The sequence below is a fragment of the Aotus nancymaae genome, unplaced genomic scaffold, assembly GCF_030222135.1.
Source record: "Aotus nancymaae isolate 86718 unplaced genomic scaffold, 86718_ANA_hifiasm-v0.15.2.pri h1tg000016l, whole genome shotgun sequence".
Taxonomy (NCBI): Eukaryota; Metazoa; Chordata; class Mammalia; order Primates; family Aotidae; genus Aotus; species Aotus nancymaae.
Window position 1 is genome coordinate 54,700,660 of NW_026988428.1, and position 24,792 is coordinate 54,725,451.

The window sequence follows — 24,792 nt, forward strand, 5'->3', positions numbered from 1 at the left end:
TATTTTGAACCTATATGTGTCCTTGCACATGAGATGGGTTTCCTGGATACAGCACACTGACAGGTTTTGACTTTTTATCCAATTTGCCATTCTGTGTCTTTCTACTGGGGCATTTAGCCCATTTATATTTAAGGTTAATATTGTTATATGTGAATTTGATCCTGCCATTTTGATGCTAGCTGCTTGTTTTGCCTGTTAGTTGATGCAGCTTCTTCGTTGTGTCGATGCTCTTTACCATTTGGTACATTTTTGGAATGGCTGGTACTGGTTTTTCCTTTCCATGTTTAGTGCTCCTTTCAGGAGCTCTTTTAAGGCAGGTCTGGTGGTGACAAAATCTCTCAGCAATTGCTTGTTCATAAAGGATTTTATTTCTACTTTGCTTATGAAGCTTAGTTTGGCTGGATATGAAATTCTGGATTGAAAGTTCTTTTCTTTAAGGACGTTGAATATTGGCCCCTACTCTCTTCTGCCTTGTAGGGTTTCTGCTGAGAGAGCTGCTGTGAGTCTGATGGGCTTCCCTTTGTGGGTGACCCGACCTTTCTCTGGCTGCCCTTAGCATTTTTTCCTTCATTTCAACCCTGGTGAATCTATTATGTGCCTTAGGGTTGCTCTTGTTGATGAATATCTTTGTGGTATTCTGTGTATTTCCTGGACTTGAATATTGGCCTGCCTTGCAAGGTTGAGGAAGTTCTCCTGGATAATATCCTGAAGAGTATTTTCCAGGTTAGATTCATTTTCTCTGTCACATTCAGGTACACCAATCAAATGCAGATTAGGTCTTTTCACATAATCCCATATTTATTGGAGGCTTTGTTCATTTTTTTTCCCACTCTTTTTTCTCTAATCTTGCCTTCTCATTTTATTTCATTGAGTTGATCTTCAATCTCTGATATCCTTCTGCTTGGTCAATTCAGCTATTGAAACTTGTGTATGTTTCGCAAAGTTCTCGTGTTGTGGTTTTCAGCTCCATTTATATTCTTCTCTAAGCTCTTTATTCTCATTAGCATCTCGCCAAACCTTTTTTCATGGTTCTTAGTTTCTTTGCATTGGGTTAGAACATGTTCTTTTAGCTCAAAGAAGTTTGCTATTATCCACCTTCTGAAGCCTGTTTCTGTCAGTTTATTGGACTCATTCTCCATCTATCTTTGTTCTCTTCCTGGTGAGGAGTTGTGATCCCTTGGAGGAGGAGAGGCATTCTGGTTTTGGGTGTTTTCATCCTTTTTGCACTGGTTTCTTCCCATCTTTGTGGCTTTATCTACCTGTGGTCTTTGTAGTTGGTGACTTTTGGATGGGGTCACTGAGTGGACATCCTTTTTGTTGATGATGAGGTTATTTCTTTCTGTTTTTTAGTTTTCCTTCTAACAGTCAGGCCCCTCTGCTGTAGGACTGCTAGAGGTCCACTCCAGACCCTGCTTGCCTGGGGATCACCTGCAGCAGCTGCAGAACAGTAAGGGTTGCTGCCAGTTTCTTCTTCTGTTACCTTCATCCCAGAAGGATACCCACCAAATGTCAGCCTGAGCTCTCCTTTATGAGGTGTCTCTTTGGATATATGGCAGTTGGGGAGCTGCTTGAGGAAACAGTCTGTCCCTTATAGGAGCTCAACTGCTGAGCTGTGAGCTCCATTGTTCTGTTCAGAGCTGCTGGGCAGGTATGTTTAAGTCTGCTGCAGCAGAACTAATAACCACTTTTTACCCCAGGTGCTCTGTCCTGGGAAGGTGGGGCTTTATTTATAAGTTCTTGAGGTGCTGCTGCCTTTTTTCAGAAATGCCCTGCCCAGCAAGGAGGTAGCCTAGTCACAGTCTGCCGGCAGAGGCATTGCTGAGCTGCCATGGGCTCTGACCAGCTGCTGTGTGAACTTCCTTGTGGTTTTGTTTATAGAGGTATAGTTAGAACTGCCTCAGTAATGGCGGACTGCCTTGGTAGTGGTGGACTGCCTTGGTAGGGCGGACTGCCTTTGTAGTGGTGGACTGCCTTGGTAATGGGGATGCCCTGCCCCCACTGAGCTGGACCATCCTGGGTCCAGCTGCACTTGCTGCAAAACTCTCAGTCCAGAGCATTTCAGATTGCTGGTCTTTGGGTGGGACCAGCTGAGCCAGATCACCTGGCTCCCTGTCTCAGCCCTTTTTTTAGTTGAATGGGCAGATCCAAGATGGCCAAATAGAAACAGCTCTGGAGTGCAGTTCCCAGTGAGATCAACACAGAAGGTGAGTGATCACCACATTTCCAAATGAGTTATTACTGCTCACAGACCAGGAGATTCCCAGGCTGAAAATCACGAGTTTCCAGCACGGCTGTTTCAGTTGGCGCAGTGGGTCTCTGCACAAAAACTCACACAAATCTGGATGACCGTTTCAACTGGTGCCTGGAATGCCTGGGAGACAGAGCCACACATTCAACTGATTTTCTGAAATTTTATGATGATGTACATTTGTGTGGTTTTCTTTGCTTGGGTATTATTAATTTTCTTTATCTAAAATTTAGTGTTTATCAAGTTTGAAAACATTTCAAATATGCTTTTTTCTTTTTTGTTTCTATTCTCCCCTTTTCACTTCACATTCTGTATCTCTATTTAGTGTACTCATGTTGCACTGTTTGGTGCTGTCCTACAGGTCACTGGCGCTATTTTCACTTACTGAGTACTTGTCTGTCTGTGCATCATTTTGACCAGTTTTTATTCTTATGTTTACAAGTTTGCAGGTGTTTTCTTCTGTGGTGCGTAATCTGTTAATTCCATCTGGTCTGTTTTTTATTTGAAATATATTATTTTAATTCTAAACATCTCATTTGGTTTTTAAATCTATTTTACATGTCCCCCTTCATCATGTTCATTTATTTTCTTTACCATCTTGAGTGTATTTAGCATATTTATAATCAGTGTTTTAATGTTCTTTTTGCTAAATCCTTTTATCTCTGTCATTTCTGAGTTTCTATTTATTGGTTTTTCTGCCTGATAATAGTTTATAATTTCTGGCCTCTTGTTCTGTCTAGCAATTTTTATTTGATGCCAGACATTGTGTTTTATTTATTAGGTGGTGGGTTTGAAAGTTGTTCTTTATAGAGCTTGAAATTTTTATGGTATTGAATTAATTTGTTAGGAATAAGTTTGATACTTTTAAAGTTTGTTTTCCAGCTTTGTTAAAGTGATTCCAAAACAGCCTTCATCTTGGACTAACTTAAGTACTTTAACTAAGAGGCTGTTCTTCAGAAGACTCTATAATATTGTCTGTGTGTGTATGAATTCTTTAAAGCCTGGCACAAATTCTTCCTATCCTGTATGAGCTGCATAAATTGTCTGATTTACTCCCTTCTCGCAGTTCTTTCCTTGATTTAAGACAGTTTCCCCTTGCCATGCAGAGATTAGCACACAACCAAAAATTTGAGGAAGTCTCTCTCTTCCAGTTTATGGTGGTTTCTCTTAGTGTAGCCCTCTCCTTTGTGGTATTCTGTGCCAAAAATACTCCACTCTATTGGTCTTCCCAAACTCCAATTTCTGTCTCTTTCTTTGGAAGACTGACAGTGTCTGTTTTAGTTTCTGCTTCTTGTAGTGGAAACTGCTTCTAGGCAATAAGCTTGGAAAATCACACAGCTCACCTTTTTTCTACTTTTTTTCAGGATATGTACTCCTATTTTATCCAATGTTGAAACCTATTGTTTCATACCTGTTTCTTGGTTGAATAGCTGTTCAAGAAAGTAAATCTGGTGCTTGACATTCCATGAGATTCAGAAGTGCTGGCTATGTTGATTAAGTCTGTACTACTTATTATGGCCCCAAAGGCACTGTGACATTGATACCTACCCAGATCTCCATAAGCTCATACCACTCTCTCTTTATCTCACTATATTGCTGGTAGATTAACCTCTCTTCTGTTTTTGGAATAGACCAAGCACTTCAGGGCTGCTGCCTAGATTGTCCTTAATTCAGCACATCCTATGGATCGCTTCTTGTCATTCTTCAGAACTCAGTTGACTTGTTACCTTCCCAGAAAACATTTCCCAGGTGTTCATTATATCAAAATAAATACTACTCTCATCACAGTTATATTTGCCAGTTATTGTATTTATTAATGTTCAGTAGCTATATTTTTATTTGTTGTTTTTCTTTATCAAACCAAGGATCTCTTCTACTGCCTTTAATAGTGTTTCTCTAGCAGCACTTAGAGCAGTGCACTTAATATAGTAGGCAATTAATATTATCCTATTATTTATCCTATTACATTACATATAATACTAATATCTGCTATGGTTTGACTGTGTCCCCCAAAAAGCCTGTGTTGGAAACTTAATCCCCAGTACAATAATGTTAAGGGATGGGCCCTTGAAGAGGTGATTCGGTCATGAAAGCTTCACCCTCATGAATGAATACTATTATTGCAGGAGTGGGTTTGATATAAAAAGCTGAGTTTGACCTTCTTCCCTCTCTCTTACTTTCTCTCTGCCCTTCCTCCATGGGATTGCATAGCAAGAACATCCTTAGTAGATGCTGGCCCCTTGAGCTTGGACTTATCAGCCTCCAGAACCATAAGACAACACATTTTTATTAATTATAAATTACCCAGTATCTGGCATTCTGTTATAGTAACACAAAACAAACTGAGACAGAAAATTGGTACTGGGGAGTGGAGTATAGCTATAAAAAATACTTTAAAATGTGGCCGTGGCTTTGGAACTGGGTAATGGCCAGAGGCTAGAAGAGTTTGGAGGAGTTGGCTGGAAAAACACTGTATTATTATGAATAGAACATTAAGGGAAATTCTGGTGAGGCCTTGGAAGAAAAGCTCCAGTTAAATTCTGAAATTTCCTAGAGATTATTTAAGTCATCATGATCAGAATTTTGGTAGAAATATGAATGGTAAAGGCAATTAATGAAATTTCCATGGAAATGAACAAGGTTTTGAAAACTGGAGGAAAGGCTATTCTTGTTATAAAGTGGCAAAGAACTTGGCTCAATTGTGTTCTTGACCAAAGGCTTTGTGGAAGGCGTAATTTAAGGGGATATCTTTTGGAAGAAACATCTAAGCAACAAAGTATCTAGGGTGCTACGTGGCTTCTTTTAACTGTATATAGTAAAACATGAGAAGAAATTATTTAAAGATGGAATTTATAATTAAAAGGGAAACAGAACTCAGGGATTTGAAGGATTTTCAGCTTGGAAGAATGGTAGAGAATGAAGAAGCATTTTAAGGAGAGGAAACCAAGGGTTTGGCACAGCCATTTGATAAGGAAATTAGTACGGATAGAAGGAAGCCAGAGGTTATTCAGCAGAACAATGGAAGAATAACCCTGAAGGCACTTCAGAGATTACCTGTGCTGCCCTTACCATCACAGTCCATGAATGTCAAGGCATGGGAGAAGGAAATATGTCTAAAGAAAGGTCTAGGGCACCCTCAGAAGCTTGGGGCTCACTACCCAATCTCTTTTCCCCACATTCTGGTGCAGTGCTCTTCAGCTGCCCAGTCATGACTCAAGAGGGCCCAGGCACAGCTCAACTTACTGCTCCAGGAGATACAACCTGTCGCATCCATGTAGTGCTAATTCTGCAGGTGAACAGAATGTAAGAGTTGTGGGAGAATGCCTTACTTCACCTAGATTTCAAAGGATGTTGGCTGATAACCTGAGGACCCAGGCAGAGACTTGTCACAGGGTTAGAGAAACCACAGAGAGCCCTCCTAGAGAAATGGCAAGCAGACCTGTGGGGTAAGGGCTTTCACAAGGTAATGCTTAATGGAACCCCAGAGATGGGCCCTCTTCCAAGCCCCCCAAGCTGTAAAGGTACTAGTGTGTAAAATCTGGTTAGGACAGTTGCAGTCCTGAAATTCCAACCCATGAGAGTTGGTGCATGGTTTGAGCCCAGCAAAACCATAAGGGTGGGACTAAATGTGGGGATATAACTGCCCCTTCAGTGTGTCCAGGAGGTAGTGATGGAGTGAAATATTGTTTTGAAGTCTTAAGATTTGTTGTCTGCACTGCTGGTTACAGACTTACTTGGGGCCTGCTACTCCTTTCTCCTTCCAGTTTCTCACTTTGGAATGGTAATATTTATCTGATCACTGTCCCATTATTGTATTTTGGAAGTAGATAACTCATGTTGATTTCACAGGCTTACAGAGGAAGGGAATTTGCTTCAGAATGAATTGTGCCTTGAGTCTCACCCATATCTGATTTAGATGATAGTCTGGACTTGAGTTGCTGATAAAAAATAAGTTAATTGGGGCTATTGGGATGGAATAAATGTATTGTACTGTGAAAATTTGGGGGTCAGGGTGGAATGCTATGGTTTGAATGTGCTACCCAGAAAGGATGTGTTAAACTTAATATCCAATTCAAGGATGTTAAGAGGTGGAAGCATTAAGAGGTGATTAGGCCATGAGGGCTCCACTCTCATGAATCGATTAAGGCTGTTATTGAGGGAGTTACTTCATTATAAAAAGCCAAGTTCAGGCACCCATCTCTCTCTCTCCCTCCTTACCTCCCTGTCACTTTGCCCTTCACCAAGGTAATATAGCAAGAAGACTCTGATCAGACCCCAGCCCCTTGATCTTGGACGTTCCAGCTTCAGAAACACGAGCCAGTAGATGACTGTTTATTATAGATCACCCAGTCTTAGGTATTATGTTACAGCAGGAAAAAACAGACAAAAACATGACATATATCAACATAAAAACATTTTTATAACCCCAGGAAGTTCTCTTGTGCTCCTGTGCATCAATTCCATATGACAAAGCAAGTATTATTGTGATTTTTATTACTATAGGTTAGTTTTATCCATTCCAGAATTTCATATAAGTGCAGTAATACAGGATACATATTTGGTGTTTATCACTGAGCATAATATTTTTGAGTTTTACCCATGTTGTTGCATGTATTATCAGATTATTTCTTTTTATTACTGAGTATCTTATTGTATACATAAAATATCCATTATCCGTTGTTGAAAATCAAGATTATTTCTAGTTTTGGGTTTATGATAAATAAAAATGATGTAAACTTTTTAATATAAAGTTTATGGTAGACAAATACGTTTTCATTTCCCTTAAATCTAGACATAGGAGTAAAATTGCCGAACCATAGGGTAGATGTGTATTTAACTTTTTCAGAAACTGACAGTTTTCTAAATCGTGGTATTACTTTACATTTCCACAACCAACTTATAAGAGTTTCAGCTGTTCTACATGCTCTACAAAATTTGGTGTTTTCACTCTGTGATTCAATAACTTGCCATTCTGGTAGATGTGTAGGTAGATATCTCATGGTGTATTTAATTTGCATTGTCTTAATGAGTGAAATATTGGGCATCTTTTCATGTACTTATTAGAAATTTGCATATATTCTTTTCCCAGGTGTCTGAGACTTTTACCAAATTGTATTGGGTTTGTTGGCCTTTTTTGTTATTTGAGTATCCTTAATATTCTGAATTCAATAAAGGTTATCTTCTATTCTCAATTTGCTGATAATTTCATGCATTTAGTAAATTGTTAAATGTTAGCTTCTGTCTCTATTAGGAAAAAACAATTAGCTGTGTTTGGTGGTACACATTTGTAGTCCTAGCTACTCTAGAGGCTAAGGTGGGAGGATCGCTCACATCCAGGAATTCAAGGCTAGAGTAAGCCTGATCATTCTACTGCACTCCAGCCTGGACAACAGAGCAAGACCCCCATTTCTTAAAAAACAAAAAAAGTATTATTTCTTAAAAAACAAAAAAAGTATCACTTATAACTACTGGTTTCTTATTTAGCATCATCATGTGGCTCACAAACATATTCTGCACAATTTTAGTCCTATGAAGTATATTAAAAGACTTGTTTTATGACACAGCATGTGGTTTATCTGAGCCAATATTTCATTTGCACTTTAGAAAGATATGTATTCTGCTTGTGTTGGGTGTATGGTTCCATAAATATCAATCAGGTCAACTTGGGTGAGAGTGTAGTTTAAATCTTTTTTATCTTTATAAATCTTGTTTATTTACTTATTACAGGGAGAGCTAGCTAAAGTTTCCAATTATTGTTGAAGATTTATCTAAATTCCCTAAAAAGGATCTTTGTCTTTGGATGCATATGCATTTCATAATATTATGTCTCTTTGATTAATTGATATTTTTATCATGAAATCTTTTTATTTTTGGTTTTACTCTTATAGTTTACTTTGCCTAATAATTGTATGATTAGTATTTATGTGCTATTTTTCATTATTCTATTTTCAACCTGTTTATGCTTTTAATGAATTTCTCATAAGAACACATAGGCAAGTCTTGTTTTCTTATTCAGACAATTTGTAAAAAATGTTTAGTCCATTTACATTTGCTGTAATTAACATATAATTTTTCAAGTTTATCATATTTGTTTGATTTTTCTTTGTCCTCTCTGCTATCTTTTTCTCTTTCTGCCTCTTATTTATTTTTTGCTAGTGGTAAATTAAACATTTTATTATTCATGTAACCTCTTCCAATAGATTTTTATTTATGTCTCTGTGCTTTTTTTCAGTTGTCAGCTTATTTATTACAATATGCATTTTTAACTTACCACATTCTATACTCAAAAAATATTTTGTGTCATAAAAAGTGAAAACTTTATTTTTACGTATATCACTGTACTCCCATTTTTTGTGTTCTTGTCATTTATTTTAGTTCTCTGTTTACCAGAAAACTCATGCTCACATTTTATTTTTACTTTAAATAACCAATAGTGTTTAAAGGAGTTCTAATTATGTTTATGCATAAAAGAAGGGGCAACTTTTTAAAAGATATTTTACGCTTACTGGCCTATCACTTTTGTTTAAGCTCGAGTTTCTCCATTTCTTTCTTTAGAACCAAGTTTTGGAGGGATTACGCCAACATGGCCTAATAATAGGAACAGCTCTGGAATGCAGTTCCCAGCGAGAGACATGCAGAAGGTGAGTGATCTCTGCATTTCCAACCAAGGTACCAGGTTCATTTAAATGGGACTGGTTGGACAGTGGGTATAGCCCAAGGAGGGCAAAGTGAGACAGGACAGGGCACTGCCTCACCTGAGAAGTGCAACTGACCAGAGGATCAGGGACTTTTCCCCCTCTAGCGCTCAGGTTCAGATACTGTGCTTCTCCTATGCCCTCTGCAACCTACAGACCAGGAGATTCCTGACAGGCTGAAAAGTGCTGCAAGTTACCAGCACAGATCTGGGCAGACGTTTCGACTAGCACTGAGATTGCCTGCAGGATGGAGCTACCTGCTCCCCAGAAAGAGGGGAAACTGAAAGCAGGGAGACATGTTATATGGCTGGGCCCCCATAAAGACCAGCTGAAGCCCTTGAGCTTGACCCAGAACAATCAAGCTTAGTGGGGGGAAGGGCGTCTGCCATTGCTGAGGTGGGCCTAAATTTACCTGTGTAAACAAAAGTCAGAGGAAGCTTACACAGCAGCTGGACTGAGTCCGTGGCAGCCCAGCAGTGCCTCTGCAGGCAAAGGACAGACTACCCTCCTCATGCAGCTCCCTGACCCCTGTGTAACCAAAAAGATGCCCAAAAGAAAGAAATTTATCTCTTGTAATACTCCAGAGAAGAGATGATGAAGGGAATTCTGAGGGATAATCCCAGGATCTAGGTTCCTCTCAACCTGCTGCTCTGCTATTCTGTAAGGCAGGGAATTATTACTTTTTTTGTGCCATGGAAACTCCTGGCAAACTGGTGAATCCTATAAAGCCCATCTCAAAATAAATGTAGATGCATAAAATAAATTAGAATTATAAAAAATTTAATTACGATTATCAACATATTTATAAAATAAATTTGTGATAATATATGCTTTATAATGATGACATTAAATACAATTTCTGGTGATGGGTCCTAATAATTCTTATAATTTCAAAGTAGCTGTGAGTGTAAACATCAACTTGATGAGGTAAGTTTATCATTGTTCCTCTTTCCTAGGGGAGGAAACTGAGTCATGAGGGATTAAACAACTCATCCGAGATTACATGCCTAGTAATCAGTGGAGCCAAGTTTATAGCTTAGGCAATCTAGTTATAAAGTCTACATTCTAAATAACTAAGAGAAACAGGAAGTCACTAAATAACTGAGAGAAAAAGGAAGATAAAGTTAATCAATAACAAAATTAATGAAATTATTATCATAACAGATAAGTACATACCAATATGCGGATAAGTATATATAAGAAAAAAAAGACCAATAAAAGATGTAAACAAGTAGTTAACCTCAATAAGGAAAATAAGAGAAAAATAAAACTAGAGATGCGAGAGGGAACTACAGATCTAAATGAGAATGTAAGTGTGACTTCTCATGATAAATGATATGTTTCATTGGTTGTCCATGGACCTCAGTGACGTTACCAGGCAAAGCTATCCTGTGAGGTATTTTGTCCACAACCAACCAGCCAGCCATTGACACTGGTCGCTTGGGTCACTTTGCTCGTCCCATTCTTTTGCACTTGAACACTAACTTAAAATGTTTTTGAAGAAATCTGTTGGAGTCAGGTAGAAGTTTAAGGCAGAACCAGACAGGCTGCTGGTTAAACATCCCAGATCTGTCAGAGGTCAGTGCCTGGAAACCTGGCCGGGTGCTAAGGATTTTGCAGCTAGAAGTGAGTCAGGGAAAATGGAGGGTCTAGAAGCCAAGGAGTCATGCAAGGCAGGAGTGAGCAAGGAGGTTCTTGAGGTCAAGTGAACCGGGGCCAGCAATCTAGAAGGTCAGGCTGAGTCAGACTCACCATGGAGCAAGAACACCAAAGTGAGTCTAATGGTTGGGCAGGAAGTTTTTGTTCACTGGCAACTGCAGCCAGGGAGACAGGAACTGGCCAGCAATGCCAGATTCCAGACAGAGCAGTTGAAGCAAATGAGACTTAACAGAGAGTCTCACACCAAGGATACACAGCTGTTTCCTTTCCATGAATATATTTTCATTACTAATAAAATTATTGGTGATAATCTGATAATTTTATTTAGACTAAGTGGTTACACCTATCCATTTAAAATCTAATACAATGTCGACTTTGTAAAATGGAGAAACTAAGCACAGCCAACATGAGTTCCTTCAACCAACAGAAAAATGTAATATCAACTTCGATGTGGCCACAATAGTTTCTTTTTTTTTCTTTTTTTTTAGGCAGAGTCTCACTCTGTTACCCAGGCTGGAGTGCAGTGGCACAATCTGGGCTCACTGCAACCTCTGCCTCCTGGGTTCAAGCAATTTTCCTGCCTCAGCCTCCAGAGTAGCTGGAATCACAGGTACGTACCACCAGATCTGGCTTATTTTTGCATTTTCAGTAGAGATGGGGTTTTTCATCATGTTGGCCACAATATTTTCTAGAACTACTTTTGTTTACTTTAACTTCTTTCTCCCTAGTAGGAATTTTGATCTTTGCCACTGGTTAAAATATAATAAAGGGGTTCAGTTTTCTGAGGGAATTTATAACTACATTGAACTTGTCCCTGAAAAGGAATGAAATGATGCAAAGGAATACTCACCCTCCAGATGTGCTTGACTGCTTGTATTTATTTGCTCTGTATTAATGGCTGCTATTAATTTTAAGTTGTTTAAATATACACATGTACTGAATAGACAATGTAATATTAAGAAACCATTGCATAATGATGCTTTGAAATCTCTTGTGCCTAGTGAATGTATGTGAGGTGAGGACGAAGACATTCTAAATGTCATGTAGAGACATTCAGGAGTCCTGTGGTGGCTGGAAATAGAGGAGCTCACATGTACAGGTACACAAAGATTTAGGTTAGAAAAGGGAAGAAAGATGAAAGGTGGGGGGATTGTTCTAATAAGCAAATTCATTAATATGATGTTTCCCATCCTTACACATGACTCTGACAAGGAATAGTCCAATCAGAAGTCACTGCTCTTCTCAGATGAGAAGCAGAGTTTTGAAGTCCTGATGCCTTCAGGTAAGGGAGATGGAGAGGATCAACATGGTGCATATCTGATAGTCTCAAAGATACTATCTGAAATCTGATCTTGCTCTGCTAGGTCATCCTTAAGCAACTCTACAAATCTGACCATGGACAAGAAGTTAAAATTGATTGGAGGTATCTCCAATGCAGGAATCAGCATGATGAAATATGTATTTCCAATCTGTGGACTAGGTCTTTTGTGATAAGCACTCTGCATGCATACACTCATTTAATTTTCACAACTTTGTAATACTGTAGCTAAAAAGGTGAAAACTGCATTTACAGGTTCCTTTGCTAGTGCACTGTCTGTCTCCCAGGTTTTACTAATGGAAGCCGCTTGTGGAGAATCAGCAGTTGTGAGAAAAGGAGTGATTATTCTTGTTTTTTACCTCTCTTGTTGTTCTTTCTTCTGGTGATCCCTGGAAGTGGTTGGATCCCTGGTCTTTTCCACCATTCCAGTTCCTGATTGTTCGCTCCCATTTCTCCAGCACTATCACAGTACCCTTCATCAGGGTTCCAGTGCCAGAAGCACTGGCCAGTTTTCTCCACTCACAGATTTTGGTAACTTCACATCTTCCTTTGTGTTTCCCTATCTAAAAGTGGTTACTAATTTCTAGATTACTTCATCTTCCATTTTTTGCTTCTCAAATGTTACAACATTGACATAACCAAGATCATGTACTAAATTTCTTCTTCAGTTAAAATACTAGCAGTTTTCTATTTTTTTTTTCCTCCAAGGCTCAGGCTAATTCTATCTGTCCTACTGATTCAAATTTATCCATGCTGACACAGTTCTTGCTTTTCCTCAGAACACTTTCTTTGTCCGTGATTAGAGAAAAAACACAGAGGACAAATAAAGCAAAAAGAGTCTTCTGTGTACCAGATCACAAAACCCTACTGTGCTAAATATACATATATTTGTTACTTTATAATATTGCTATTCCTAGTTTGAAAGGGCACCTAGAAGCTGATGTGATTCTCTCCAGAATGAATATCAATCTAGTAACATAAACTGGGAGAGAAAGCAAAGGTCAGCCCATAGGTCCGGCCCAGATATTACAGTCTGTTATCTGGTCAAGATGCTTCCAGATCCTAGTGAGGCACTTAGGGACAATATAAAACACCCACACATTTTTAGAAATCAATGGCAGCATGGGACTTTCCATCACAAAAGAGATACAGCATGAACTCTGGGTTAGGATATAGAAAATACAACTTATTTCTCAACAAATAAGAATTTTCCACTTGGAGAGCAATAGAATATTAGAGTTGAAAGACAATCTAATCTAGAGACCGTAAGTTTCAATTATATTCATAAGGGGGAAGAGGCCAAATGTACAGACTATGAAGAATAAAAGACATATTCAGCGGTCATTGTACAACTACTGTCTGGGCAATCTTCAATAGCAAAAACTTCAGATTGATGAAGAAATTAATTAGACACAGACACACAAACAATGGAGTGAATCAACAAGATTTCCCTCTTTAGTGAACATAAAAAGAAGTCAGCACAGTTATCATACACAGAGAGATCAGTAATAGCATCAAATGACTGGGAAAGGTATAACATTTGAGTTCCTTCCAGACAATCCTCATCAGTGGACTACACTGAGGATGATAGGTCTGCCTGCATGGAAGTCAGATCAGACTTCTGGAACCTGAAATTTACAAGCCGAGCTTTATACTCGTAGAACTCTAGTACTCCTGTACATAGCGTCATCTGAAAATGTGCTAGAGAGAGACCCCTCATTCTAGCCAGGTGTACCTCATTACCTTTGAATTGTCCAGCATACAAGAAGCCAGTAGAGAACAGCACAGTATAGAGCACTCAAGCCTGAACACAGTCCTAGCTTGTACCCTGCTCTTCCAGCCTACAGGGCCTACCAAGCCCTTTACCAGCTATAGGGCCCATCCTGCAGTCACAGAATTAATTATAAAATCTAGTCAAGATTCCAGCATTTCTGAGGCCAAGTCAAATGCTTTCTCCACTAAAGCATGAAAAAGTAGCATCATTTTATAAGTGTACTAGAATTTTGTTGCAGTGAGTCCTATTTCAAATAAGTAAAATGGGAATTATAAATCTATTAAATGAAATATTACTTATAACAATAGCACTGTTGTCCTTGGATTCCCAGATGTGAATATACAGACTTTTCCTTAAGACAAAGGAATGCAAAATATATTTTAAAGTTCTAAAATGAACTGTTTATAAACTACCATACAGTAGTATGCACTCAATGATTGCCTGTGGAATTGAGCTGAAATAAATCATGATGCATTTTTAGAATGTAAACTGAAACTGGTTTCAATGTGTTCAAACTGTTGTGTGTGTGTGTTTTAATTCTGGATTTCAGTCTAATTCAAATCTATCTTTAAGTAAATTCACTAGTAGTTTTTCAGATAATTCTTCAGAATATTCTACTTATATAGTTCACAAAAAAAGTTAAAGTGAAATTGATTTCAATTGAACTCAATCTGAAACCTGAGAATTGCTTATTTCTAAATAGCATTATTATTACTTCTGTTAATGTCTAATTCAAAGAATACATTAGCTATATATTGTTAAGACTTTTTTTCAGAGAACAGTCTAGTTTCTTTTTTTAATAGTATTTTCATTTCAAAAACATTAATATATTCAATTACAATAGGCTGCTACATTTTAAATCATATGCCTATTTGTTTCATGTAAAGTAACATTCATCCATTTAAAAAACAGGAGGTTGGTGGATCCCAAGATGGCTGAGTAAGAGGCAGCTCCCAGTGAGAGAGACACAGAAGCCGAGTGGTCTCCACAATTCCAAATGAGTTACCAGGTTCATTTTGTGGGTCTGGTTGGACAGTGGGTATAAACCAAATACGGCAAGTTGAGGCCTGGCAGAGCACTGCCCCACCCAAGAGGTGGGTGCAGTTGACCAGAGGACCGGGCGTTCTCTTGCTCTGGGACTTCAGTTCGGATACAGTGCTTCACCCAAACCCTCAACAACCTACGGAACAGGAGATCTTCACCAGGCTGAAAAGCCTCAGCAAGCTGCCAGAACAGGGAAGAACAGCAACTTCAGCTAGAGCCAGGACTGTCAGCATAGATCTGGGCAGAAGCACGGGCTGACACAAAAGCCAGAAAGCCAGCTGGACAGATCTACCCTCCCCCCAGACAGAAGGGGAACTAAAAATAGGGAAACAGCCCATACGGTAGGATGGGTCTCCCCGTCCCCCACACAAAGCCCAGCAGACTGAAAAAAAACTCACACCAGAGTTTCACACCTAGAGAGGGACCAGGAATGATCCAGCTTGGCAGGGGGAGGGGCAGCCGCCATTGCAGAAGCCAGCCTAATTTTCCTGATTAAATAAAAGACGCAGAAGCTCCACTGAACCCGTGGCAGCCAGCACTGCATCTTTAGGCAGACAAAGGAAAGGCCACCTCACCAAGCAGCTACCTGAAATCAAAACTATATAAATCCAATGAGATGGGAAAAAAACAGTGCAAGAATGAAACCATCAAAAACCAGAACATCGCTCCCCAACCACAAGATCACAACTCCTTACCAGCAAGGGAACAAAGCTGGAAAGAAAACAAATTTGACGAATTGACAGAAGCAGGCTTCAGAAGGTGAGTAATAACAAACTTCTCTGAATTAAAGGAATATGTTCTAACCCTATGCAAAGAAACTAAAAACCTTAAAAAAAGGTTAGATGAAATGCTAATTAGAATAACCAGCTTAGAGAAGAACATAAACGATTTGATGGAGCTGAAAAACACAGCACAAGAACTTTGTGAAGCATACACAAGTTTCAATAGCCAAATAGATCAAGTAGAAAAAAGGAAATCAGAGATTGAAGATCAACTCAATGAAAGAAAATGAGAAGTCAAGAAAAGAGAACAAAGAGTGAAAAGAAATGAACAAAGCCTTCAAGAAATACAGGATTATGTGAAAAGACCTAATCTACGCTTGATCAGTGTACTGGAAGATGATAGGGAGCATGAATCCAAGCTGGAAAACACTCTTCAGGATATTATCCAGGAGAACTTCCCCAACCTAGCAAGGCAGGCCAACATTCAAATACAGGAAATACAGAGAATACCACAACAATACTCTTCTAGAAGAGCAACCCCAAGGCACATAATTGTCAGATTCACCAGAGTTGAAAAGAAGGAAAAAATACTAAGGGCAGCCAGAGAGAAAGGTCAGGTCACCCACAAAGGGAAGCACATCAGACGCACATCACATCTCTCAGCAGAAACCCTACAAGCCAGAAAAGAGTGGGGGCCAACATTCAACATCCTTAAAGAAATGAACTTTCAACCCAGAATTTCAAATCCAGCCAAACTAAGCTTCATAAGTGATGGAGAAATAAAATCTTTTATGGACAAGCAATTGCTGAGAGATTTTGTCACTACCAGACCTGCCCTACAAGAACTCCTGAGGGAGCACTAAACACAGAAAGGAAAAACCAGTACCAGCCACTGCAAAAAAAGAACCAAATGGTAAAGACCAATGATGCAATGAACAAATTATGCCAACGAAAGGGCAAAAAAACCAACCAGTAATAAAATGGCAGGATCAAATTCACACATAACAATATTAACATTAAATGTAAACGGACTAAATGCCCCAATCAAAAGACACAGACTGACAAATTGGATAAAAAGCCAAGAACCATCAGTGTGCTGTATTCAGGAGACCCATCTCACATGCAAAGACACACATAGACTCAAAATAAAGGGATGGAGGAAGATTTACCAAGCAAATGGAGAGCAAATAAAAGTAGGGGTAGCAATCCTAGTCTTTGATAAAATGGACTTTAAACCAACAAAAATCAAAAGAGACAAAGGGCATTACATAATGGAAAAAGTATTAATACAACAAGAAGAACTAACTATCCTAAATATATACACACCCAATACAGGAGCACCCAGGAACATAAAGCAAGTTCTTAACAACCTACAAAGAGACAGACTCCCGCACAATAATAGTGGGAGACTTTAACACTTCACTGTATTATTAGATAGATCAATGAGACAGAAAATCAACAAAGGAAATCCAGGACTTGAACGCAGATCTGGACGAAGCGAACTTAATAGACATTTACAGAACTCTCAACCTCAAATCCACAGAATATGCATTCTTCTCAGCACCACATTGCACTTACTCTAAAATTGACCACATAATTGGAAGTAAATTACTCCCCAGAAAATGCAAAAGAATGGAAGTCATAACAAACAGTCTCTCAGACCACAGTGCAATCAAATTAAACTCAAAACCACACAACTTCATGGAAAATGAACAACTGGCCCCTAAATATAGACTGGATAAACAATGAAATGAAAGCAGAAATAAAGATATTCTTCAAAACCAATGAGAATGAAGACACAACATACCAGAATCTCTGAGACGCATTTAAAGCAGTGTTGAGAGGGAAATTCATAGCAATAAATGCCCATGTGAGGAGCAAGGAAAGGTCTAAAATCGACAACCTAACATCAAAATTGAAAGAGTTAGAGGAGCAAGATCAAAAAAACTCAAAAGCTAGCAGAAGACAAGAAATAACTAAGATCAGAGCAGAACCGAAGGAGATAGAATGCTGGTTTTTTGGCCGGGCGCTGTGGCTCACGCCTGTAATCCCAGCACTTTGGGAGGCCGAGGCGGGTGGATCACGAGGTCAAGAGATCGAGACCATCCTGGTCAACATGGTGAAACCCCGACTCTACTAAAGATACGGAAAATTAGCTGGGCACGGTGGTGCGTGCCTGTAATCCCAGCTACTCAGGAGGCTGAGGCAGGAGAATTGCCTGAACCCAGGAGGCGGAGGTTGCGGTGAGCCGAGATCGCGCCATTGCACTCCAGCCTGGGTAACAAGAGTGAAACTCCGTCTCAAAAAAAAAAAAAAAAAAAAGAATGCTGGTTTTTTGAAAAGATAAACAAAATAGATAGACCACTAGCCAGACTAGTAAAAAAGAAAAGAGAGAAGAATCAAATAGATACAATAAAAAATGATAAAGGGGACATCACTACCAATTCCACAGAAATACAAACTACAGTAAGAGATTACTACAAACAACTCTATGCACACAAACCAGTAAATCTGGAAGAAATGGATAAATTCCTGGACACTTGCACTCTCCCAAGACTAAACCAGGAAGAAGTTGAAACCCTGAATAGGCTGAAGTTCAGGCAGCAATTAATAGCCTACCAACTAAAAAAAAGTCCAGGTCCAGATGAGTTTACAGCTGAATTCTACCAGAGGTACAAAGAGGAGCTGGTACTATTCCTTCTGAAACTATTCCAAACAATACAAAAAGAGAGAATCCTCCCCGACTCTTTTCATGAGACCAACATCATCCTGATACCAAAACCGGGCACAGACGCAACTAAAAAACAATACTTCAGGCCAATATTCATGATGAACATCTACGCAAAAATCTTCAATAAAATACTGGCAAACAGAATGCAACAGCAAGCCAAAAAGCTTATTCATCACGATCAAGTAGGTTTTATCCCAGGATGCAAGGCTGGTTAAACAAACGCAAGTCTATAAACATAATCCACCACATAAACAGAACCAAAGACAAAAACCACATGATTATCTCAGTAGATGCAGAGAAAGCCTTTGACAAAATTCAACAAAAATTCTCAATAAACTAGATATCGATGGAACATATCTCAAAATAATAAAAGCTATTTATGACAAACCCACAGCCAATATCATACTGAAAGGGCAAAAACTGGAAGCATTCCCTTTGAAATCTGGCACTAGACAAGGATGCCCTCTCTCACCACTCCTATTCAATATAGTATTGGAAGTTCTAGCCAGAGCAATCAGGCAAGAAAAAGAAATAAAAGGTATTCAATTAGGAAAAGAGGAAGCCAAATTGTCTTTGCAGATGACATGATTATATATTTAGAAGACCCCATCGTGTCAGCCCCAAATCTCCTGAAACTGATAAGCAAATTCAGCAAAGTCTCAGAATACAAAATCAATATGCAGAAATCACAAGTATTTCTATACACCAATAACAGACAAACAGCCAAATCAAAAGTGAACTCCCATTCACAATTGCTACAAAAAGAATAAAATACCTATGAATTCAACTAACAAAGGATGTAAAGGACCTCTTCAAGGAGAACTACAAACCACTGCTCAATGAAATAAGAGAGGACACAAATATTCCTTATTTTTTGATGGAAAAACATTCCCTTGCTCATGGTTGAGAAGAATCAACATCCTGAAAATGGCCATACTGCCCAAAGTAATTTATAGATTCAATGCTATCCCCATCAAGTTTCCAATGACCTTCTTCACAGAACTGGAAAAAACCACTTCAAACTTCATATGTAACCAAAAGAGAGCCTGCATAGCCAAAACCATCCTAAGCAAAAAGAACAAAGCTGGAGGCATCATGCTGCCTGACTTCAAACTATGCTACAAGGCCACAGTAATCAAAACAGCATGGTACTGGTACCAAAACAGAGACATAGACCAATGGAACAGAACAGAGGCCTCAGAAGCAACACCACACATCTACAATCATCTGATCTTTGAGACAATCTAAGAAAAACAAGCTATGGGGAAAGGATTCCCTGTTTAATAAATGGTGTTGGGAAAACTGGCTAGCAATGTGCAGAAAGCAGAAACTGTATTCCTTCCTGACACCTTACACTAAAATTAACTCCAGATGGATTAAAGATGTAAACATAAGACCTAACACCATAAAAAACCTAGAAGAAAACCTAGGCAAAACCATTCAGGACATAGGCATAGGCAAGGACCTCATGGCTAAAACACCAAAAGCAATGGCAACAAAAGCCAAAATAGACAAATGGGATCTAAGTAAACTCCAGAGCTTCTGTACAGCAAAGGAAACAATCATTAGAGCGAACTGGCAATCAACAAAATGGGAAAAAATTTTTGCAGTTTACCCATCTGACAAAGGGCTAATATCCAGAATCTACAAAAAACAAAAACAGATTTACAAGAGAAAAAACAAGCCCATTCAAAAGTGGGCGAAGGATATGAACAGACACTTGACTAAAGAAAACATCTGAGGCCAACAAACATGAAAAATGCTCATCATCACTGGTCATTAGAGAAATGCAAATTAAAACCACATTGAGATAACATCTCAAGCCACTTAGAAGGGCAATCATTAAAAAATCTGGAGACAACAGATGCTGGAGAGGATGTGGAGAAATAGGAACATTTTTACACTGTTGGTGGGAGTGCAAAGTCATGCAACCATTGTGGAAGACAGTGTGGCGATTCCTTAAGGTCCTAGAAATAGAAATCCATTTGACCCAGCAATCCCACTACTGGGTATATACCCAAAGAGGTATAAATTGTTCTATTATAAAGACACATGCATATGTATGTTCACTGTAGCACTGTTGACAATAGCAAGGACCTGGAACCAACCCAAATGTCCATCAGCAATAGACTGGATAAAGAAAATGTCACACATATACACCCTGGAATACTATTCAGCCATAAAAAACGATGAGTTCATGTCCTTCATAGGGACATGGATGAATCTGGAAACCATCATTCTCAGCAAACTGACACAAGAACAGAAAATCAGATACTGCATGGTATCACTTACAGGCAGGTATTGAACAATTAGAACACGTGGACACAGGGAGGGGAGCATCACACACTGTGGTCAGTTGAGGGGGTCTAGGGGAGGGACTGCGGGGGGTGGGGAGGGATAAAGTGGGAGCAATACCAGATACAGGTGATGAGTGGAGGAAGGCAGCAAACCATCTTGCCATGTGTGTATGCAACAATCCTGCATGATCTGCACATGTACACCAGAACCTAAAGTACAAAAAACAAAACAAACCAGGAGGTTAGTGATTCTAACAAAGACTTAAGAAGGCTCTGATAAACATTTGGAATATAAAATTTTAAAGTAACACATTTGTTGAAACAACTTTAGCTGAATTTATACTGATTCAGTTTTTAAAAATCCAAGTTAAATCTAAAGTCTTGAGAGTGAGTTTATTTCACAGTCAGATTGATGTTTGTAAGCATATTTCTCAGTCAGAATGCAATAACGTTTTGTTAATACCAAAGCAAACAATTAGATCTGCAAGTTTGTCCATTCTTAGGTAGCAGGCAAATTATTCTATCCAACATGTCTAAGTAATAAGATATTCAATGAAACATTCCTTAATAGACATATAAAAACAACTAGGAAGTAGATGATAAATCTTAAATAAAGGTCAGACTTGACTTTAATGTTTGTGGCTTTCAAAATTTCTGCTTATGTTTGTTTACTCTATTAATTGAGTCTGCTTTCTTCCTAGGAACACACATGTAACATGCACTCAAGTGCTTCTTAACAATACACCAGAATTACAAAATGCTATATTCTGAGAAAAAGAAAAACAGACTATGAATTGTGTTTTTAGCTAAGACTCACAACTGTTTTTCAAACTTATTTTAGGATCTCTACCTACAGCAGCCTCTGTCACTAGATGCTCATATAATTCATCTTATTCTCTGAATTCGTTAGAGAATTCAGATCCTTGCACACAGTAGGCCCCCAATAATTATTTCCATCTTACTGACTGGAAAATAAATCTTGCACCTGTGATACTGCTGCTTGAAAGGCAGCTGTAGTTACATGTCATTGAATCTTCATTTCTTCAAAGGTAACTCCATCAACCAAGGTACTTCAAAACACTAAAGAAAAGTTTTGTTTTTATTCTTTCTTCATGCTTTTGCAATTAAATTAGAATTGATATCATTCAAGAACAATTTTGACCTTAAAATCAAATGATTCTAACCATTCCACCCTGAAAGCTGAGGGCAGCCCTCTGTGTCACTCTCCAGTTAGTTGATTTTAGACATTATATAATGCAGTACTTGACAAAACAACTTGTTTCAATCTTCAATAATTTACATTATAGAATCATAGAAAAATGATCAATACTACTAATTTCTTAACAATCTTGAACAAAGGCTAAGGAAAATTTATAAACACTAGTTTTCTACAGACTTGCTTTTCTCTGTTACATCATTAATCTGGGAGGACATAAGACTTTTAATCCCAAATACCACTGCAAACAGCAGCCATCAATGTTAAAGGGAAATAAACAAACATAGAAGGAGGCAATAGAGAAAAGAAGGAAAATAAATACATAGAAAGTGTAGGTGCAGCAACTTAATGAAGGTGAAAATTTTAACCTATGAAATTAGCACGAGTACCAAGTAAAACTGGATGTGGGCAACATTATGTTTGCAAATCTCTGCCCTGTCTTCCCCTCCTCACTCCACCCCAAACACCCAGAACTCCTAAATGAGAATTTTCAGTGAAGCACATCGGTATTTGGTAGGTAAAAATATAGCAAAAGTTCTGAGTTACAGGGATTTCTTTTTTTCTGGGTGCATGACCACTGCCCATTATGGGAAACTCCATACATGTTTAATTATAACTTATATGAATACTATTTTTTTTGGTAACTTGTCCTAGTCTAACCTCTTCAGTTTGTTTAATTTAATATAATCAAGAAGACTTAACTTGCAATTAGCTAAACTATCTACTTTTTTATTTTAAAAATTTAGGATTTGGAGGGAATGAAAATACGAGTTACAATTTTGTCATTCCTGAGTCTGAATTTACGTGAAATGCCGCAGCTAGCGCACATCTTTTGGTGGTGAAAACCTTAGCAGAGATAAACATAAAATTCATTCCAAAAACCTTGTTAGAATAAGAGAAACAAGAGACCTTGTCCATCTTTCTTATCTCTTGACTTTTCTGTGTGTATTTTGTACGATGCATATGCATGACTGTCTCTCCACTTGCAGGAAATCTCAAAGCTAAACCAGAATAAACATATTTCCCTTCTTTACCTAAAGTAACTTTTCTGTCTAGAAAATGCATTCATCTGTAAAATGGAACAAACCTTTGTCTCTTCCCACGGGGTCATCTGAAAAGTAATGAATTTACATTTTTAAAAAACTTACATGAAATAGTATTATGTATAGATTGTTTATAAATCACTATTAGTTTATATCAGACATCTCATCATTGACACAGGACCTCACCAAAATCTCCTCTCAGCTGAGGCGCAACAGTTCCTACAGAAGAGGTCACTGCAGACATCTGATTTCTAAATTTTTGAACTGCAGAGAAGCATATACTAGGGCCACGTTTCTCTGGGCACTTGTTTATCTTGGGTTCAGTTGGTACGTTACAAAAATATATTAGACCCCCAATCCCAGGAGGAAACTGAAACTGTGAGAAAGACAAAATCTGGCTGACCTTCTGTAAAAACAGCCAGCCAACCCTGCTGATAGGTTGCAGCAGCAAAAACAGAGGGCAGAATTACTGAGTTTTTGTCTCGGAGAATGACGATTTGTTTTAAAATGTTTAATTCTGAAAGGAGTAACTCAATGACACCCTCTTGTTTCATCTGCATTAAACAGGTAACAAATGACAACGTGTAATCTATATGGGTAATAGTGTCAATGAGAGATCAAGATTATACATGATACTTGCTAAATTTGTTATGCCTCATTAGTGTTGTGGCTTATTACAGAGAGCTCCACGGTTCCCAGGCATTCCCTCATGGGCTGTCCTGATGGATAATGCAAATAAAGAAAGGAAAGGCAGCAATGACACAGTGCTCACACTGCATTTGTCAGGGGCATAGTTAGCTGGATTAGGTATGCTCTGCATTTTCTATCACCGTCACATATTGATCTGAATGTATAGTCACGCTCACTTAGCACTGCTGTAATTTCCACAGTAGTGTTCTCTGAGAGTACTAATCACACCCAAGCCAAACTTTCTGAAAGAATATCAAGATTTACCTATATGAAAATGCCTTTTTGGCTAAATAGTGGTCTTTAAGATCTTCAACTGAAAGAAAAATTTACATGTAGATTAGGTGTTAGAAGTTATTTAAAAAGGAAAATCAGGCATTCTTATTCCAAATGCAATTCACAACATGCAAAAGCATTGAAAATGTATATATTTAAGTCCCCTTTACCAGTTAATTAAAAGAAACAGTTTGACTAACCTATTCCTAAAAATAATAACGTTAATTTAGTATGTGGGTGTCTCTCATGTCCTACTCACCAGGTTCTCAGTCACTGATGTTTTCATGGGAAATCATGCTCTCCATGTCTACCCGAGTGTGTCACCTTCATATAGATTATGTCCGAGATTAATGCATTACCTCTTCTCCAAATGCCACCAAAGAAGTTCCTGTTTTTCACTTAAACAAACAATATGGCACATGCTTACATTGAGATAGAGCAGAAAGGGAGATGGAATATTAACAATCACCACTGTCAAGAACTGTTTGAAAATTCCTAGGGACAACTATTTAGAAAGTTGAAGAGAGGATGGTGCACTGAAATGAAGAAGATTATTATCTGCAATGAGGTGCTTGACAACTTATTTTTAGCTTTGATTGGTTCTGCCTAATCCTTTAATTAGTTTACCCAATACCCAGGAAATATTTTACTTCTGTTTATCCCGGGAAAAACTGAGATAACCTTTCTCTCATATTCATATATTTATCATGGGTACTTTTCATAAAAATACACACTATGGCTGAGATACTCTAAATCTGTTTTTTCATTAAACATTTTTTTAACCTATAGTTTACACTCTGTACTTGCAGCTAAAGTTATTAGAAAAACAATATATATTTAGAAAAGTTGAAAAGTAATCCTATGAGTTTCTAAGGAGACTAATGTCTATTAGTGTAAAGATTTCAACCTCGGTTAAAATTAGAATCATCTGTAGAATTTATACTCATGCCCAAGTCTGACCTCTAGTCTCAAATAATTGACTTTGAATGGGGCTTAGCCACCAATATTTTAGAAAATTCCTCAGTCATTATTCCTAAGATTTGATCACATTGATAGCCAGTGGTGTAAACCAAATGCTTAAT

At 38.3% G+C, this 24,792-nt stretch overlaps 1 protein-coding gene across 5 annotated transcripts in view; it reads left to right on the plus strand.

Annotated features, from left to right (window-relative positions):
• LOC105720554 (uncharacterized) overlaps positions 1-24,792 on the plus strand; it is a 382,182-nt gene that overhangs the window by 274,125 nt on the left and 83,265 nt on the right. For all 5 annotated transcript variants that reach the window (XR_010343018.1, XR_001108180.2, XR_010343017.1 and 2 more), the window contains exons 2-3: positions 8,804-8,889; positions 11,091-11,212. Coding sequence is in view for 1 of the 5 variants with exons in the window: in XM_064377348.1 (XP_064233418.1) it covers positions 8,804-8,889; positions 11,091-11,212 (208 nt within the window). In the remaining 4 variants the exon portion in view is untranslated. The remainder of the gene's footprint in view (positions 1-8,803; positions 8,890-11,090; positions 11,213-24,792) is intronic.